The sequence below is a fragment of the Prionailurus bengalensis genome, chromosome E4 (assembly GCF_016509475.1).
Source record: "Prionailurus bengalensis isolate Pbe53 chromosome E4, Fcat_Pben_1.1_paternal_pri, whole genome shotgun sequence".
Taxonomy (NCBI): domain Eukaryota; kingdom Metazoa; phylum Chordata; class Mammalia; order Carnivora; family Felidae; genus Prionailurus; species Prionailurus bengalensis.
In genome coordinates, this window is record NC_057360.1 from 66699739 (window position 1) to 66718518 (window position 18780).

General features: G+C 62.7%; 1 protein-coding gene across 11 annotated transcripts in view; it reads left to right on the plus strand.

The window, feature by feature from the left end:
- The window catches only part of ARHGEF11 (Rho guanine nucleotide exchange factor 11), an 87548-nt gene that overhangs the window by 67533 nt on the left and 1235 nt on the right, over positions 1-18780 (plus strand). For 2 of the 11 annotated variants that reach the window (XM_043569473.1, XM_043569478.1), the window contains 23 exons: positions 1417-1440; positions 2453-2597; positions 2885-2984; positions 3750-3779; positions 6607-6733; positions 9141-9320; positions 9400-9447; positions 9575-9762; positions 10014-10160; positions 10464-10543; positions 10651-10776; positions 11310-11427; positions 12226-12404; positions 12823-12898; positions 13041-13208; positions 13657-13747; positions 14240-14365; positions 14686-14747; positions 15526-15744; positions 15924-16241; positions 17180-17275; positions 18035-18273; positions 18356-18545. In XM_043569473.1, the coding sequence (XP_043425408.1) occupies positions 1417-1440; positions 2453-2597; positions 2885-2984; positions 3750-3779; positions 6607-6733; positions 9141-9320; positions 9400-9447; positions 9575-9762; positions 10014-10160; positions 10464-10543; positions 10651-10776; positions 11310-11427; positions 12226-12404; positions 12823-12898; positions 13041-13208; positions 13657-13747; positions 14240-14365; positions 14686-14747; positions 15526-15744; positions 15924-16241; positions 17180-17275; positions 18035-18273; positions 18356-18545 (3077 nt within the window). The remainder of the gene's footprint in view (positions 1-1416; positions 1441-2452; positions 2598-2884; positions 2985-3749; positions 3780-6606; positions 6734-9140; positions 9321-9399; positions 9448-9574; positions 9763-10013; positions 10161-10463; positions 10544-10650; positions 10777-11309; positions 11428-12225; positions 12405-12822; positions 12899-13040; positions 13209-13656; positions 13748-14239; positions 14366-14685; positions 14748-15525; positions 15745-15923; positions 16242-17179; positions 17276-18034; positions 18274-18355; positions 18546-18780) is intronic. The other 9 variants (XM_043569476.1, XM_043569479.1, XM_043569474.1 and 6 more) reach the window with 8 other exon arrangements.

Genomic DNA, 18780 nt, shown 5'->3' on the forward strand with positions numbered 1-18780 from the left:
TGTCTCCGGAGTCTCTGTTCACACTGCCATTCAATGCAGCAACACGTGCGGAGTTCGTTCTGGGCTCTCGGGATGTGTTAGTGAACAAAACAACAGTTTCTGTGGTGCTCACGTCATAGGGGGAAGAGAGAGCAATGTGCAAGAAATAAGGAAGGCCTGTAACGCGCTGGAGACAAGGGGGACAGAGCAGGCTGGCGGAAGGGGTCGGGCGCACCAGAGCCAGCGGGTGACGGTTTTAAATAGGGCGGCCAGGGCGAGCTTCCCCCCCCCCCCCCCCAGTAACATCTAAGCAACTGAAGAAAGTGGGACCGTCATCCTTGAAGACCGCTGGGGGGAAGAGGCAGGGCAAAGTAGGCACGTGCTTGACGTGTGGGGAGCAGCGGAGACCAGAGCAGATAGAGAAGGTGGGTGCTGAAGTCAGAGAGGTGACGGGAGGGCAGCCGCAGAGCCTGAGGACGGTTGTGCGGCCTCTGGTTTTCCCTGTCCGTGGCGAGGAGGGGCCGCACGGGAACCCACGCGGTGGGGCTTGGACCGGGCAGGGCTGGGGCACGCGGTGAGACGTGGTCGGTGTCCCACGTGTATCCTAACAGTAGAGCAAACGAGCATCTCCTAAAAACTGAGTGTGGGTCGGGGAAGACCCCACGGTTTGTGCCTACACGGCAGAAAGGACGAGGTGCCATCAGCCGGGATCAGGGCGGCTGTGTGGGGGGCAGTCCGAGGTGGGCATGTTGAGTCTGAGGTCCGTATTAGACGTCACCCTGGAGGTGTGGCCGCAGGCTAAGTCTGGCAGAGGAGAGACAGGACTGCAGACATCACACAGGGGCGTATTCCTGGGAATAACACCCTGACCTTCAGCCAAGCCCTGGATCTTTGTGGGCCTCCGTTTCCCTGGCCTGTTACAGTGGGCACCCCGCTCGGGGTGGTCTCTACGGGAAGCTTCAGCCTCACTGATGGAGATCTAACACCTCCTCACCGGGTGCTTTGAGATCTCGATCAGCTTGTGAATAGCTTAGAATAGTGCCTGGCCCATCGTGCCCCCTCAGCTGGTCGTTGCTGCCTCCACCGCCGTGTGGGAAGGTCTCTCTGGGTCGGCTCTCGAGGGGCCACCCGCCCTCCTCCAGCTCTACGTCAGCCCAGCCCTTCAGTCGAGTTTGGCTGGGCGAGGACGGGCCTCTTCCTCCGTGATCACGTCACAGTGCTGGCCACGTCCCCCTTCAGCGGGAAGGACCTCTCAGTCCCTGTGCCGAGGCCCCCAAGGGGGTGAGCGCTCTCGCCTCCCGAGCCCCACGTGGGCTCAGAGCTGAGACCGGAGTCGAGGTCTGGCCTCCCCGCCCCCACCGTCCCCGTCCTCAGTGTCTGCGCGGCCAACACGCCTGTGCCGTACGTGCGCGTCATGGCTCCTTCCTTTTGTTCCAGGTCCAAGTACGAGGAGGACAGGAGGTGAGTGAGTGTGCGGTGCGTTTGCCATCCTTCTGGACACAGGGCGCCCTGAGCATCGAGGTCACAGTGTGTCCAGCCATGGCCCCAGGTGTCGCGTAACCGTAACAGCGGCTCGTGAGGTCCAGGCCCCTGCCGCTTGGGGCCGCCGCCTGGGGCAAGGGTCTGCCCTCACCCCACCGTGCACATAGCCGGCCTCTCCACCTCCGCCTTAGCTCTGCGTCTCCCTCCGGCTTTCACCTCTGAGCCACCGTGAAGTGCTGGTGACAGGACCAGCCTGCGTCAGCAGCCCTTGTCGGGGAGCCGGGGCGCGACGCCTCTCCTCTCTGGCACAGGTTATGGGGTTTCCGCAGCCAGTATGCGTGTCCGCTCCTCAAGCAGCCAGCGTTGAAGAGTGTGCGCACGCTTGAGCCGGAGGAAGGCAGGCCAGGGCGGTTGTGGAGGAGGGGCCGGAGCCCCTGCTGCACTGAGTGCCCAGAGTGCCCGACCTGCCTCCTGAATCCAGGGCCAGATCGCTTCCAGACACAGCTCTGGACGGTTCCACGTGTGGCCCGTGGCGGCTCCGTTCCATCTCTCTCTTGGTGCCAGGGCCGGGAAGGTGGTGAAGGCAGAGGCAGGCCGGCACTTCTCCCCTTTTCCCTGCCACCCCGCCGCACGTGGATGCCCGAGGACCGTGGCCGTGGGCCTCAGTCGGTTCCAGGCCTGCCGGCTTGTTGGCTTACGTTGTAGGGACCGGCCACATCCTTCTGCTGGCCGCTCTCCCCCCTTCAGGAAGAGTTCCGCTTAGGGAGAGAATTAGGTCTCTCCCAGGACTCCTGCTAGCCAGGAGTCCTTCTGTGCCCCCCCCTTGAGAATTCCAGGGCTCCTTCCAAACACCCTGACCCAGAACTCTCCCTTTGTCACCCCCCCCCCGGTGGTAGTTTGGAGATTGTTCGGAGCGGGGTTCCGGCCCTTCCGCCTGTTGGCGGGCACAGCTCGAGCTTTCTGACTGACCACTCTGCTTCCCGTCTCACAGCGCCCCCATGGACTTCGCCCTCAATACCTACATGAGCCACGCCGGGCTCCGTCTTCGAGAGGCACGGCCTTCCGGCGCAGCCGAAAAGGCTCAGGCAGCTCCTGACAAGGACAAGTGGCTGCCCTTCTTCCCAAAGACCAAGAAGGTGACAGAACTACCTGGACAAGAGTCCTCTGGTGCGGGTCTCTGCATGAGGCCAACCCGGGAAAGCCACTCACGACTGCGCCTGACCCTCTCTGCCTTTGCGTGGGGAGTCCGTGAGAACCCACAGACGAGCTCAAACCCGGCCCAGGCGCACGTGTGCTGGTTCGGGAGCAAGCAGGAGTCTGCTTTGCAGTTAGCCGTTCAGGGCGGGTCTGGGGGCAGTGGCAGGGATGAGTGGCTAAGTCTGGGGATTGGGACCTTCTCCAAAGCTGGTGTCTCCTGTCCCAGCAGAGCAGCAATTCCAAGAAAGACAAGGAAGCCTTGGAGGACAAGAGGCGAAACCCTATCCTCAAGTACATCGGGAAGCCCAAAGGCTCTTCGCAGAGCAGTGAGTACATGGGGGGGCGGGGGGGGGGGGGGGCGGGGGCGGCGGCCCCGTCACCGACCGGGCGGCTGGCAGAGGGTGTTCCCTGTCCCAGCAGCCGCACGCCCGCCCGCCCTCTGAGACCGCAGCTCCCGCTCAGTCCTGCTCATTGTCCCCTTGCCACACCGCGTGCAGGCTCCTCGAGGTGCAGATGACGCTTCCGAGCCAAGGAGGCCATGCCGGTCCCCGGGCCTTAGTCTAGGAGCTCAGGGCAGTTATAGCTACCGAGCAGCCACGCGGAGGAGTATTCCCGCCTGGCAAGGCCGCCCTGTTGACAGTAAATGCCCCCTTCACCTTCACCAGTGGGCTCCATCTGTGCCCCTGAGGTGTGTTGGGAGCAATTGTGGGCCCTCGATGGGAAGTCTGACTTACTGCTAAGCAGAACTAGATGTGGAGTGGGAGGTGGGGGGCCCAGCGACACCCCCGATGCTGCACCTGAAACTCGGTTAAGCCTGTCGCCGGTCTGGAACTTCCTGCCGGCCTCCCGGTCGGCGTCTTCGGACCCCAGTGTTAGTCTTGGGAGTCTGGGAAGGGCTGTGGGGTGGGTGGGCCAGTGGCCTTTTCTTATATTGCTGCCTGGGGGCTGCGGAAGGGGGGACTCTTCTAGATCAGACCTGATTTTTGCCATTCGTTTTTCATTTTCCAGCTTGATGTAAGTTTTGTTTTGACTCTGGAGACGTTAATTTGACTTTTCATGGTTTACTTTTGTTTTTGTTTGTTTTCTTTTAGCATTTCATATTCCCTTGTCCCCTGTGGAAGGTAAAAGGACCATTTTCTGTGGGTTTTTCTTTGCATTAGCTTTGAGTTTCCATCTCTCCAGTCTGTCTGTCTGTCCTTTTTCCCCGTCCCCCATCCCGTCACTCCGTCGCTGTCTTCCGTGTGCCTCCCTCCTGCTCCGGCTGCCTCCACAGGGGGCTGCTCCTGGCGGTGTCACGGAGGCCAGCCTCCCCGCCCTCGGCCCCGCCCTGTCCCTGTCTCACATCCCAGGGAACGGGCTCCGAAGGTCCAGGGCTCCGTGTACACGAGGGAGGCCTTCACACATTAAAACGTCCTGCACAAGCTTCTCAGGTTTTTGTCTCGACTGAAATAACAAAAATCCTCATTTTTAGAGTTATGCGGGGTTTATTTCATAAACAGTGGGTCTCTAACCGTTCTTCTTGGGGGCCTTTCACCGTCCGTCACCTGCTCTGCTTCAGCCCTTGAGCATGGCGCGTCCACCGCTCCTGACTTAACATGGACGGCGTGGCGTCACCGCGGCGGTTGAAGAGAGTGACCCCTGCTGTGTGTTAGAGGGCCTGGTGCCGTCGGGGGTCTGTGCGCTGAAAACGAACACATCATATACATTAACCCAGAGAGGCTGAGAACCTGCAGTTGGGCAAACTCATTTCTCATCAGTGAGGCTCCCACGAGTACAGTCACGTGATTCATGTGGTCAAGGCTCTACTGTGAATCTGTGCAGAGAGAGAGCAGTGCAGTGAAATCAGGAAATTGTTCAGTGGCTAGAATTCATTTTATGTGAAGTGACAATTAAAAATAACGATTTTCAAAATTATTTCAAAGTTACTAAATTCCTAGACTCGTGCTACTTTATTGATTTTTTTTTTTAATGTTTATTTATTTTCGAGAGAGAGGCAGAGACAGAGCGTGAGCAGGGGTGGGGCAGAGAGAGAGGGAGACAGAATCCGAAGCAGGCTCCAGACTTCGACGCAGGGGGCTCGAACCCACGAACCGTGAAATTATGACCTGAGCCGAAGTCGGACACCCAACCGACTGAGCCACCCAGGCACCCCTCCCTATGCTACTTAAAAAAAAAAAAGAAAAAGGTTTTAAGTTTTGAGAAAAGGCATATAAAACAATGGAAAGATAAAAGAATGGTCTTGGGACCCAGGCCCTTAGATCTTAACACACACTTCCTCCCGTCCAAGCTGCCCCAGTGGAGGCAGGAGGAAGCAGCAGCTTCGAGGGGCCGGGAGCCCAAGGACAGGGTAAGGGGCCTGGGTGTTCACCAGGGCTGAGTTCGGTCTTTCCATTGTAATCTAATGATTTGGTGTGGCCTTGGTTCCCAAGTTCCCAGGACATCAGCAAAGCCTATGTCCGTGTCTAAAGACCAAACAGCCCCCCAGGGGTGGAGGAAGGGTCAGCACTGAGTGACCGTTAGAGTCATCAGCTGTTGCCCCCGTTTAAGAGCGACCGTAACTGACTGTTGATAATACGGAATGTACTTACCCTTCCATTTCATTGTCGTCCAGAGAATGGAGGAAGGAGAACAGGGGACACCAGTGAAAACTGTGCTCATTTCAAAAATTGCATTCCTTTCTGCCTTTCTCCCCCCATGACACTGACTTTCCTCAGTTGTGCCGCCTCTCAGAGCAATCCCCGTTTGTCGTCACAGGGTGAACTATACCTCGAGCACAGGCGACACACAGGGGAGGGAGCAGTGGGCTCAGCCCGGCGGCCTCCTGTTACAGGGTATTCCCAGGCCCCCGTGCCGTCACCCAGCAGGGCCGCTCAGGCTGTGACTGCAGAGCTGACCCTGTGGCAGGCAGCTCAGGCCCCAGTCCCCAGAGTGGGCGTGATGCCAACAGCCCCTGCTCCTGACACGGCCTCCTGTTACGCATCTCTGGAAAACTGTTACCCCGGCCACCTGCCTAAATGATACGAAGTTTGAAGAGACCGGCTGGATGTTCTGTTTGCTCTGGCCTGGAAACTTTCTCCTGAAACCTGAGTTTAGAGACTTAGGGAGATTTGTGGGTTTGCACGGGTGGGACTCTGGCTAGTGTGGGTAGGATCAGGGCCTCGCCTGCCTCCCTGCCCACCCCCAGCCTTCCTGTTGGTCTCTGGCAGATCGGCCTCTGAAGCCCAGCTCTGGGCTGATGTCACTGCGTCTCTGAGGAGGAACCTTCTGCGGGTATCCCATGAGCCTCGTGACTTTCATACCTGCTCTCTCTGTTTCTTTGAACAAGAACAGCCTTCTTTTGTCTTAGCTTTGAAGAGGGGCTGGAATTTGAATGCCAGAGAGTGACCCCTTTTCTCTGTTCTACCTAAGACCACCCCCACTCACTGATAATAAAGGGTCTGATTCACAGTGATGGCAGCAACTAGAGGCAGGGGCCGGGACTGGAAGGACAGGAAGGAAAGTCAAAAAAAGAACAAATAATGAGCTCTAAAAGTAATATAAACTTGGGAAATGATTGATATAACCTGGCAACCTGGCCAAATTACAGATAGATGCATTTTGGGTGCTCCCGGCTGGTATTCTATTCTGTATTCGGTTCTTGGAAAAAATCTCATCGTTAATTAAGCCTGAGAGTCATTGTAATAACGTGAGAGCCGAAAGGAATATCCACAGGAAACATACCTCCAAATGGTCTCATTTTGCATGTGAGAGAGCAAGGGACTGCCCGTCACTCTCCGGGTTATTGGGAGAGGACCAGGAAGTGGTCTAGAGGACCAGCCCCCGCGTCTCCCAGTCCCCAGCCCGGTGCTGCTGTCATCCGTGCTTGCTCACTGCTCTGTCTTCTGGGCTAACGGGAGCGAGGGTCCCGAACAGAAAGCAGAGTACCCTTCATTGTCTTTCTGCTTCCAGTCAAACCAGGCAACGTGAGGAACATCATTCAGCACTTTGAGAACAACCAGCCGTATGATGCCCCAGAGCCCGGGACGCAGCGGCTCTCCACAGGAAGCTTTCCCGAGGACCTGCTGGAAAGCGACAGGTAGCAAGGGCCACATGGGAATTGCCGGCTTCCCACGGAGGGGAGCCTGGGCGGGGTGTGCTGCAGGGTTATTTCCAGGTGCTTCCCCCCACTCCGTTAGACCGTAAGATCCCCGCCACAGAACTCGCAGCTGCTCTGAAGACACGCCAGTGTCGGCCATCAGGCCACCCGAAGACCGAGCAGGGCCCCCGACCTCCCAGCCCGGGGACTGCGTGTCTTGAACGTTTCCTTTGGACTCACCGCCTGACTACTCAGCAGCTAGAGGATATTACACAGCAGCTAATCCCGACACCCTACCTGACAAGGCTGGAGAAGACTGGGGCAGGGGTGGCAAGGGACAGTCCCAGGGATGCAGGGGTCAGGCAAGGTTGGCCACCGACGCCCGTGAGGAAGAGCACTGTAGTTTGGCTCTGCTGGTTCCAAAGCACTTTCGAGAGGAAAAGAGGGTTTGCAGCTCTGGCATCTCGTATATTCTCCATCTTTGGCCACGTTCCAGTGAGAACCCTTCTCTGGCATCAAGGCGTGCTCCCGGACTTGTTCCGGACCGCGGCACGACAGCAGCCACGTCATGTCTGAAATTCTCCAGCCAGCACTTAGTGAGAACCACCTGTGGTCAGAAAGCTCCGTGCACCTTCCCTGAGTCACCCTTGAGTCATAGTAGATGGGGTCTTGCGTGCACAGAAATCCTACACGTGTGCGCCTACTGAGCAGGCGCAAGCCAGGTCACTGGGTCACTGGGGAGTGGCCAAGGGAATCAAACCATTTTACCTGGGAAACTGACCAAACTACAAGTCCGCCGTTCCTGCTCCCACACAAGGTTACTCCTGCTCGTAGCAAACCTTCGTAAGCTCAGTGCATGTGGAGATTCTGCCGTCATGAGAACAAACAGAGCTGTAAGGGAAGGTGAAGGTTAGATCTGTCCTGAGCCAAGAGGCCGAGCTCTGTGTAATCTCATTGAGTGAATTAAATGTATAAATTACGGGATGTGTAGGCCCGATGTTACAGATGCATCAGGCGTGTAGAGACGAGATACCAATGTTGTGAGAAAAAAGTTGAGACCGTTTGCAAATAGGGCTCTTGAAGGTGCCAGCTATACATGCCCTGAGACCCTAGGATCCCGAATCCACTGTCCACGGGAGCCGTTGGCTTTGCTGACTGTAAGCTCACCGGCAATCTTAGCAGAAACGGTGGGTCAGAGGTCAGCAGGTATAAGAGCCCCCGGGTCTAGAAGGCAGTATTCTAGGGATCTGGGACCAGAGGTAGGTCGCCCCACTTGTTGGGAGGAAGGTTACTCGCTTGTGGGGGCTTGTCCTGGTGCTCAGGTGGCCTGTTGTGGGTTACTGGTGCAAGTGCTGGGTGAGTGGTCTTGGCTGGAGGCGTTCTAGCAGCCCCCAGGGGGTGGTCTCAGGCGGTCGGCTGGCAGTGTGGCTTCAGGGATAACTCCGTTTGAGTCCTTGGCAGTTGAGAGACACGAGATAAATGGAGCCCAGGGTGCTGGCCTCCTTTGCTACAGCAGCCTGCTGTGTCCTCAGGAGCTGCCCAGACTCCGTAGGCCGTCCCTGGTCCTGGAGGCAGGGGGCCGGGATGCAGATCAGTGAGCAGGTCAGTAAGAACCAAGCCAGCAGGGCCGTGGAGGGAGGAGGCACCATCCTGGGGCAGCAGGGGTCAGAGACACCGGCTGTCTCCCGGCTCATGCTCTGCAGGATGCGGGAAAGAACACCCGGCCGTCAGCGTCTCTTCACACTGAGGGGTCTCTGGGACTGGAGATGCTGAGTCTTGTCTTGTCTGTGGGTCTTTTGGCCAAACCTGGCAGGTGAGGGAGCGGGTTCCTGCCGGTCAGTAGATGGGCCCTCCCCAGCCAGCCTGCCCCCAGGAGGGGATGTGGAAGCTCTGGAAGGATGCTACAAGATGAGAACAGAAGAATCCACACCACAGCTGGAGGGGCAGGAGCCCATCCGTGGATAGAATCTCTGATAGGCCTGCGAGGAGGCCAGGACAAGTGTGAAGGAAGTGCCTGTACTTCTCGGTAGAGGAAGGTCCTATGAAAGGAAGAGATCTGCCTCAAGCAGGGTCCGCGGTGGGAGCTGACCTGCTCTGGAGCCGAGGGAAAGATGGTCTGGCCACCAGACAGTCCAGGACAGGAGCGAGGACCTCATGGTCCCCTATAAGGGCCTGCGGCATCCACAGCTTTCCTGGAGGGTTTGGGGTCTGTGGCATACCACAAGTCTGATCTCTTGGTCCCCGCTCTCGTTTCCTGGTGGGCCACGGGGACGATGACGGGGACGATGAGAGCCTCTGTCCATCGAGCCGGACTGGGGAGGGGCAGGGGAGGCACCTGGAGTCTTGGTGGCAGAGGAGAGCTCGTCCGGGACGTGGGACCCCAAGGCTGCCGGTCCTCCTTCCCCAGTTCACGCTCAGAGATTCGCCTGGGCCGCTCGGAGAGCCTGAAGGGCCGGGAGGAGATGAAGCGGTCTCGGAAGGCGGACAACGTGCCCCGCTCTCGCAGCGACGTAGACATGGACGCGGCCGCGGAGGCCGCCCGCCTCCACCAGTCAGCTTCGTCCTCTGCCTCCAGCCTCTCCACCAGGTGGGCAGGGCTCGGGCAGCTCAGCTGGGGCGTCTCGGGGCAGGGGCAGCGGGGGCTGAGGGCTGACTTCTCTCCACAGGTCTCTGGAGAACCCAACCCCTCCCTTCACCCCCAAGATGGGCCGCAGGTGAGTGGGGGGTCCCGGCCCCGAGCGGCCGGCCAGGTGTGCCCGTCCACGGCCGCCGTTTCCCGTGGGCGCGGGGCAGGAGAGACGGGGGCGGACCCCGAGCTGAGTCCTTCCTCCTCTTCCCCAGGAGCATCGAGTCCCCCAATCTGGGGTTCGGTGCAGACGCCCTCCTCCCCCACCTCCTAGAGGACGATCTGGGCCAGCTGTCTGACCTGGAGCTGGAGCCGGATGCCCAGAACTGGCAGCACATGGTGGGCAAGGACGTGGTGGCTGGGCTAAGCCAGAGAGAGATCGACCGGCAGGAGGTCATCAACGGTGAGCATGTGCCCCTCTGACTGGGGCGAGTAGGGGGCAGAGGGTGGTAGTGGGCCAGGTGGCTCCCCGGGGACGGGACCAGGTCCATGTCGCCATTCCCACATGGCCCTTGGGGTGGGATGTCGCCCTGCGATCTGACACCAGCGCTCGGCTTCCTCAGAAGTGGTTTGGGGTGGCAGTCATACGACTTTGCATACTCGCTTGACCCCCTGTGCTTTGTGTCCCTCCCATCCCGCGACCACCCCGCTCAGAGCTGTTTGTGACAGAAGCCTCCCATCTGCGCACGCTCCGGGTCCTGGACCTGATCTTCTACCAGCGAATGAAGAAGGAGAACCTGATGCCCCGGGAGGAGCTGGCCCGGCTCTTCCCCAACCTGCCTGAGCTCATAGAGATCCACAGTGAGGGGCCGTCCTCCCCGCCCGCTGTCTTTCCCCCACACCCCTTCTCCGGCCAGCCTTCGGGTGTCTGTCCCCATCTGACCGTGTGCCAGGGCCTACCTGAGCAGACGGCCCTCACCAGCTCTCTCTGGCGGACAGCTTGAGACGTGGCCTGAAGCCAGCCTCCCGGGTCCCCCAGGAGCAGAACGGCTGCCGGACCCTTCCCCTCGGCACTGCCGCCCAAAGCCCTTCTCCCCGGGTCCCGGAGGGTCCGGCGGTGCAACTCTACCCTGGGCCTCTCTGATTCTTCTCTCCTTGCCCCAGATTCCTGGTGTGAGGCCATGAGGAAGCTCCGGGAGGAGGGCCCCATCATCAAAGACATCGGTGACCTCATGCTGGCTCGGGTATGCTTGGAGGGGACGGGTCCCCCTTTCCCGTGGCCACGGGAGCGGCGGCGGAGGGCGTGGGAGGGCCGGGGTGCGATGCCCGGGTGGCGTCCCTTGTGCTGCAGTTTGACGGCCCCGCCCGGGAGGAGCTCCAGCAGGTGGCCGCGCGGTTCTGCTCCCACCAGTCCATAGCACTGGCGCTCATCAAGACCAAGCAGCGCAAGGAGAGCCGGTTCCAGCTCTTCATGCAGGTGTGGCCTCCCCGCCGCGGCCTGGCCGCCAGTAGAAGTCAGTGCGGGCGTAGCTCCGTAAAGCCGACCGGGGTCGCCAGGGATCTCCCGGGCTGCTTTCCCGGAGCCCCGGGGCAGGCCCGCCGGCCTCTCCTCTCCACCCGGGAGGGCAGCCCAGCTACCCCCACGCCCGTCCACACCCCCCTCGTCCCACGCCACCGCCTCAGAAACACTGGCACGTGCCGGCCCTCAGGACGGACGTGGCTTAGCGGCCGGGAGGCCGTGTTCGCCTCCTGCTTCCTGTGTGCGCGTAGCTGGGCCTCGGTTTCCCTGTCTGTAAAGCGGGCATAGCACCTGCTCTGTGGTGCTCGTTCGACCACATCCCCTCCGTGGGTTATCTCCCGGCCCCCACCAGTCTTCCCTAAACCTTTCTGAGTGACCCTCTGGGGCCAGGACCCACTTGGCCTTTTCACACCCATCCGGGTCCCGAGCCCGTGAGCCAGGCCCTGACTGCAGGTTGTTCTCTTTCTCCGTCTGTGCCCGCTGCTGTTCAGGAGGCCGAGAGCCACCCTCAGTGCCGGCGGCTGCAGCTCAGAGACCTCATCATCTCGGAGATGCAGCGGCTCACCAAGTACCCGCTGCTGCTGGAGAGCGTCCTCAAGCACACGGAGGGTAGGGAGCGCGAGGCGGTGGCCGCACTCAGACCTAGTTCTCGCGCTGACCTGCTCTGTGGCCTTCACGAGTCGCTTGTTCCGCTCAGTCTCGAGGGAGGTCGCGATTATGAGCGTGCTTTGGGGAGAAGAAGCTCGCCAGCGGGAGGGGGTGTGAGGCTCGCCCCCAGCCTGTGGGGGCCTTGGTGCAAACCTGAGGAAAGCGTCCGAATGGAAAGAGGTTGGCACGCGGACTCCCATGTGACTGTGGTCCCACACCGGGGCCACGGCTGCCGTCACCTCCCCCCCCCCCCGCCGCCCCCCGCATCTGTCCGTCCCCCTGCCAGACGCCTCTGTGCAGCGCACAGACGTACAGCCGCGTGTGCTGACTAGAAGTTCAGTGGCCGTGCTGAGAGGAGCTAGCCCCAGGGACACTCTCTGGGGTCCCGAGCATTCCCCCGCTGCCCTCGAATCTGGGGCGCTGGAGTCAGGGTATGGAGTGTGAGGACCCTCTCCCGACCTGGGCGGGCATCCTGGAGGCACCCTTGCCGTCAGCCGGGCCCTGCCCTCCCCCGCATCTGTGGAGCTGGTTGTGGTCCAGCTGGCAATTCCCAAGAGCTGTGTGTGTCTCCGGGACGGTGCTCTGATCCCGAGGACCCTCAGCGCCAGGACCCCTTATGTTTGAGGCCCTCGAGTGAGGCCAAGGCAACACACCTGTGCCCGTACCGTCGGCTTGCAGCCACCGGCGGCCGGGTGTGCTGGACTCTGACACGCTCCTCAGGCAGGCACCCCCCAGCACCGCCTCTGCCCCGATCGGTAGGTGGCACGTCTGAGCACGAGAAGTTGTGCCGGGCCCGGGACCAGTGCCGGGAGATTCTCAAGTACGTGAACGAGGCCGTGAAGCAGACGGAGAACCGGCACCGTCTGGAGGGTTACCAGAAACGCCTGGACACCACCTCCCTGGAGAGGGCCAGCAACCCTCTGGCGGCGGAGTTCAAGGTGGGAGGCGGGGACCGCCGCACACACTGGGGGCACCCCTGGGAGCGGAACCGGCCGGGACCCGGAGGGACGGGGTGCCGCAGCGGGGCCCCACGAACACCCAGCAGACGGCCCTGCCGGCAGGGACGGGATGCTGGAGTTCTCCCGGCCGAGCGGGGGCTGGAGCCGGGGTCCAGGTGAAGGTGGCCGGGGAGGAAACAAAAAGAGGTCGGGTTGGGGAGAGGCCCGGGCAGAGCCGCTGGCGAACCTCCCGGTGGGACGCACAGCCTCACGGTGGCTTCTGTCCCGCCCGTGGCCTCTATTCGAGCGTCAGAGCAGAGGCCGCCTCTTGCTTGCCGCTGACCCCCAGCTCCTCAGCAGTGTGGCGTGCACTGGGTCGAACGAAGGTTCGAATGAACGAACGACGTTTCCTTAACAGAGCCTGGATCTGACGGCCAGAAAGATGATCCACGAGGGGCCCCTGACCTGGAGGACCAGCAAGGATAAGACCTTGGGTGGGTGCCCCAGCCCTGCCCCCTGGACCGCACGCCCGCGGCCCGGCAGGGCTCCTGCGGCCCCGCCTGGGGAGGGGGCACAGGACCCTGTCCCTGTCCCTGTGCTGGGGTGGGGGCACTCCTCATGGCGCTTGCCCCCCAGACCTGCACGTGCTGCTGCTGGACGACCTCCTGGTGCTGCTGCAGAAGCAGGACGAGAAGCTGCTGCTCAAGTGTCACAGCAAGACGGCCGCCGGCTCCTCGGACAGCAAGCAGACCTTCAGCCCCGTGCTCAAGCTCAACGCCGTGCTCGTCCGCTCCGTGGCCACAGGTGCCGCGCGGGCCTGGCCTCGGGCCTGCCCGCTGGCCCCTGAGCGGGAGGACGTGGCCCGGGGCGGGGTGGGGGGACGGGGCCCGGCGGACAGAGGCGGTTCGGTGAGAAGCCCCGTGTGTGCGGGAAGGGGCCCTGGGCCCGCTCTCCCCGCCCGTGGTTTGGGGCGATGCTCCCCCCACCACCACCCCCCCGGGAGTCGCGGGCGGCGGCGAGCGCGAGGGAGAGCAGAGGGAGCGGGGGCCGCCGCGAGGAGGGCCTGAGGGTCCAGGACCACCTCTGGCCTTCCTGTACGCGACCCCGCATGGTTCCGGTGGCCAGCTGCGTGTTCTGCTCTGGTCCCCGTCCCGTGTCGAGGGCTGGGGCTCCCAGCACCTTGTGGCCCTGGCGGGGGCCGCCGTCACGGCTCTGCCACCTCCACGTGGCCCTTCCCCCTTCCTTCGCACAGACAAACGGGCCTTCTTCATCATCTGCACTTCCGAGCTGGGCCCCCCCCAGATCTATGAGCTGGTGGCTCTGACGTCGTCAGACAAGAACACGTAAGAATCGAGGAGCCGGGGCGGCGTGTGTGAGCGGTGGGCAGTGAGGCCGGGCCGAGGGGCGGAGGATGGGGCGTGGGCGTGGGACAGGGAGACAGGGCAGGCGCAGCGGGCTCGCGGGACCGCCGTCCTTGCCCCCGAGGGGTCTTCCGCGTGGTCAGTGGTCCCTTCCTCCTCCCTGCGCTGGGGTTCTTCCTCCTTCCCACCAAGCGCATCCGCCTCCGGGGTCGTCACCCACCCCTCGTTCCCTCGCTGCCGCCACACGAGGCAGCTCGACTGAGTCAGCGTCTCAGCGTCAGGCTTGTCACCTGTGGGTCTTACTGCCTGTCTGGGGGCCGTTTAAAGACAAGGAGCAGACGGGGACCGCTCGGCCCAGAGCACGGCACAGGGCCACTGTGGGTGGCTGCACACGCCTGTGGGGAGGGCTGCCTGCGGGGGGCGTGCCCGACCCTGTGTTTACCACCGGCCCTCTCTGCCCCTGCTGAGCCACAGGTGGATGGAGCTCTTGGAGGAGGCCGTGCGGAACGCCACCGGGCGCCCCGGAGCCGCCCCGGCACCCGCCCATCCCCCACCCACCGGCGCCCAGGAGCCGGCCCACCAGAGCCTCACACCCAGCAGGTGCTCACCCCCCAGGCCCCCAGTCGTCCCCACGCCTCCGCCTTCAGTCCCTGTCTGCTCCCCCCCAACCTGGCCGTCAGGGAGACCATGCCTGCGCCGGGGTGGGGGTGTATAGAATCGGGACCGGGAGACGCCGGCCAGCACCCACCCTGCTCTCCAGGTGGCCGACCCGTGGCAGGTGCTGAAGCCCGCCACCTCCCTTTGTCGGACCATCCTTCACTGCCCGTTGTGACGCGGGAGGCCAGGGCGGCGTCTGAGCTCACCCCTCCTGGCTGGCGTCAGCAGTGCGGCGGGTGACCTCTGGGGGTTTGTCCCCGCAGGGTGGGACTGGATGGCTCAGAAGTGTTCCACGGCGAACCAGGACCTGAGGAGCTGTCTGGAGGTGTGTCCCCGGAACCGTCCTTGTGGGAGCCCACCGGGCCATTGTTGGTGGGACAGGTCAGGGGGTGGTCGGGTGCGGGCGTGGGGTGATGGGAGAGGATGTCGGGGCCAGAAGCGTGAGGTTTGGATAAGAACAGAGAAAGAACTGAGAAGGGAGTCCAGAAGGGGAAGGAGAGTAGACCTGAGCCAGTGTGGACGAGCTCACTTGAACAGAGGCCCCCACCCCGGCTCTCCGGGTGACAGGCGTTCCACAGTGGAGGGGGGGGGCCCCGCCTCCTCCAGCTGGGCATTTCCATGGAGAAGGCCACACCCGTGGGATACCGTGGGTAAATCTCCTGGTGGACTCCTCACTTCCTTCGGGTCCCTGCAGACGTTGCCTCTGCGGCGACGCGCCTTCTGTGGCCTCGCGGCTGCAGGTAAACGGCGCTCCCGCCCACCCCCGCCCCCTGGCCTACGCGCTGCCGTGTCTTTCCCACAGTGCTGTGTCCTTCTAATTCGCCTGGAGAGCTCGCTGTACTGTGTTACTCCTCTGTGTCTGTCCACTAGAGCTTAAGCTCCACACTGGCAGGGAGCTGGGTGTCATCCCCGACGTCTGCCAAGGGTTCGGGACGGTGTCTGGTTGTAGTCATAGTAGGGGTTCGCTAAACATTCGTGGAATGAGTCCACGTTCTCAGCCGCTTGAACCCAGAGCTGGGTGTGGATGGGGTCTTCCCACACCATCCCACACCATCCCACAGGTGCCTTCCTTCCCCGTCCTTATGCTGTCCTCCCGCCCAAAGCAGGCCCTGGGCCACAGCAGAGGGTCAAGGGGAAGCACCCGGTCCCGCTAGAGGATCCCGAGCAGGAGGGCAGCATAGAGGAGGAGCTGGGTGCCTTGTCCCACCCTCCCGCAGCCCTGGATGCAGAGAACAGGGGCCGCAGGACCAGGGATCCCATCCTCCTGTCCCTCCCAGGACCTCTGGTTATGGAAGGGCTCGCTGATGCAGCCCTCCAAGATGGTGAGTGCCTTCCGGGCCCCGCAGACCCCTCTACCCTCCACCTGCTGGAACGCTCTCTCTCCGGCCGTGCTGGAGGAAAAGGGACGCAGAGTCCGCTCCGGGTTCTGCCCTGTGGGGGAGGGGAGCAGCGGCCCTGGGCGTGGTTGTGCGGGGGAAGCCAGCACCTTCTCTCCCTCCAGTGGAGAGCCTGAGGCGCCTGATCCTGTGGGGCCTGCTGCCCGGTCACCCCGCGGAAGCACAGGCGTCCGGAGAGCCCAAGGCCGACCGGACACCCACGCCTTCCCTCATGAGCAGCGCCTCTCAGCCCCGAGACCCCGGCTCCCCCGGGCCGGAGAGGGATCAGCCAGAGCAGGAGGACACGGCTCTCTGTTCCCTGGAGCATCTGCCCCCACGGGCCAGGAATTCCGGGATCTGGGAGTCCCCCGAGCTGGACAGGAATCCAGAGGAAGAGACTTCAAACACAGAGGCAGCAGGAAGCTACAAAGTTGTGAGAAAAGGTAAATCAGTTGGGACGTCCACTGGGGAGACGGGCGCCCGGTTCACTGAGGTCGAGGCAAGCCTCCCAAATGGCGCTTTATCTGGGAAAGCGTGTGCACAGAGGCTCCCGGATCCCAGGAGGAGACACCGACACACGAAGGCTTCAGGGTCGGGCAGCCAAGGTTCAAAGCCTGTCACCTAACATCCATGTGGCCTTAGACAAAATCGCGAACCCTCTCTGAACATCAGTGTGTAACGTGAGGGTGTCACCTGGTGCCCGGCACAAACCGGCTGCCCACAAAAGCCCCCGCTAACATTCTTCACGGACGACCCAAGCCTGAGGAAAAGATGAGGCTCTCTTTGGGGGCCTCAGACCCGGGACGGGTGCTTACAGCCACCCCCTGCAGCTGGTGGTTAGTGGCTGTGGTGAGGGCACTGGCAGCATGGGGGGGGGGGGGGGGGGGGGGGGGGGGGGAAGGGCACACGCCACAGGACGAAGCTGGGGATGTGTGGCGAGCCATCGTGACAGTGGGAGAGCGCCCCAAGTTGCGGCCCCGTGGGCGGGGTCGAGCAAGAAAGCCCAGACCGGCCAGGACAGGGGCTGGGGACGGGTTCGGGCAGAGCTGCAGGCCCGAGGGAGGAGGGAGGAGGGAGGAGGGAGGGGACGGGACTTGGTCTGAGGAGGGCAGCAGGAACATGCTCACAGGGCTGCGGGGTCCTGTCCTCCCGGCGCTCAGCTCCGCCTCCCGTCTGCCCGAGGCCCGCCCTCTCTCCTGGGTTTCCGGGGGCTGCCCTTCCTGCTCTGTGCTTCGGTGAACTGGTGGACGGTTTCTCCGCGGCCCCCGGGCGTCTGCGTTCACGGTGTTCCCCCTTTTCTTCTCCTCTCCTGCTGTCTTCCGCCGCCTCCTCTTTCCTTCTCTCCTGGTGTCGGCTCTCCCTGGTGGTGGTGCTGGTCCAGCCGAGGTGGCGGGTGCCACAGCTGTCCCCGCGCTACCCGAGAGTGGCCAGTCGGGGCCTGAGCCAGCCGAAGCAGAAGGCGGAGCCGAGGCTGCGGGTAATGAACTTCGTGGAGCCGGAGCCAGGCTGGGGCTGGAGCGTGGGGCCTGCGGGGCAGAGCCGGGCTCCGGGAGCGGAGCCCCTGCCGCAGGGCACCCCTGCCACTGCGTCCTCCCTCCCCCATCAGGCCTGGGCCTCTGGGACTGGGCTCGGTGAGCCGGTGCCGAATATGGTGGGGAGCACACGCAGCCTGGTGCCCGGAGCCCCGCGTCCTTGGCCTGACATCCTGAGCCACACTGCAGTGTCGCTGTGGAAAGGGGCTCACGTGGCCTCCCAGGCCCCTTGGTGTCTCCCCTCCTCCCCACTCCAGTGGTGTCTGAGTCCCTCCTGGAGCTGAGGGGTCTCTAGGACCCTGCAGATGGGCGCAGGGGTTGTGTCAGAGTTCATCTAGAGCTTGTGATGGGGAGATGTGACGGAGCCTCCCTCCGCTCCTTTTCCCAAGTGCCTGCGGCCGCCCCTGCCTCCTCACCCCCCTTCAGGGACGGGGAGGCCTTCCCTAACCTCCGCTGCTGGGCACCCTCCCTCGGCGTGGGCCAAGCTTGGCCAAAGTGCCACCTAGAAGGCTTTCCGGAGGAGGGGGCCTTTACAGGGCTGGTGGGCAGCGTGAGGCCGCCTACGCCGCGCTCACCCCACGGGACGGCAGCCCTGGCCCCTGGCCGCGCCAGTCGACGTGGGGAGCGAGCACCCAGGGCAACGGGGTTGGTCTATGCGTCCTCTGGACCAGCATCCTAACCTCCCCGTCTCGCCGTGGGGACAGGGAACTGTTTTTACGTCAGCATGCCAGCGGGACCCCCAGACTCAAGCACCGACCCCTCGGGGGCACCCACAAGCCCCGCCCAGCCCGACAGCCTCCCTGACTGGCAGACGGAGCCTCGGCCCTGGTGCCAGGGCGGCCACAGGCGCCCCAGCCGCTCCCCGCCCGGCCTGGCCCTCAGGGACGCAAGCAGCATCTTCCACACCATCGAGCAGCTCACCATCAAGCTCCACAGGCTCAAGGTGAGGGCAGGTCCCCAGACCCATCACCCCCAGGGCCCTGACGCAAGGGACCCGGGTCACACATCGCCCTGCTGTCTTCCAGGACATGGAGCGCGCCCACAGAGAGCTGCTCAGGTCCCTCGGGGGAGACTCGTCTGGTGGCACCACACCCGTGGGCAGTTTCCACGCAGAGGCGGCCAGATGGACAGACAGCTCCCTGTCCCCTCCGGCCAAGGAGCCCCTGGCCTCAGGCTCCAGGGACAGGCACCAGCCAGGGCCGTGCTCTGAGGACGGTGAGTGTGGCGCTGCCCTCTGGGTACCCACGCAGGGGAGGGGGAGGAGGGCTCTGTGAAGGGGTCTCATCACCCCCACCCGAGCACGAGTAATTCACACCCTCAGCTTCAGAAAGGGATCTTTCCAGGGAACCCTCACAGAAGCTCCCCTAAAAGTGGAAAACTTAGTATCGAACTCCATTTCCTTGGATCAGAGAGAAGATGGGTCTCCCCCCTCGAACCAGACAGGGGGTGG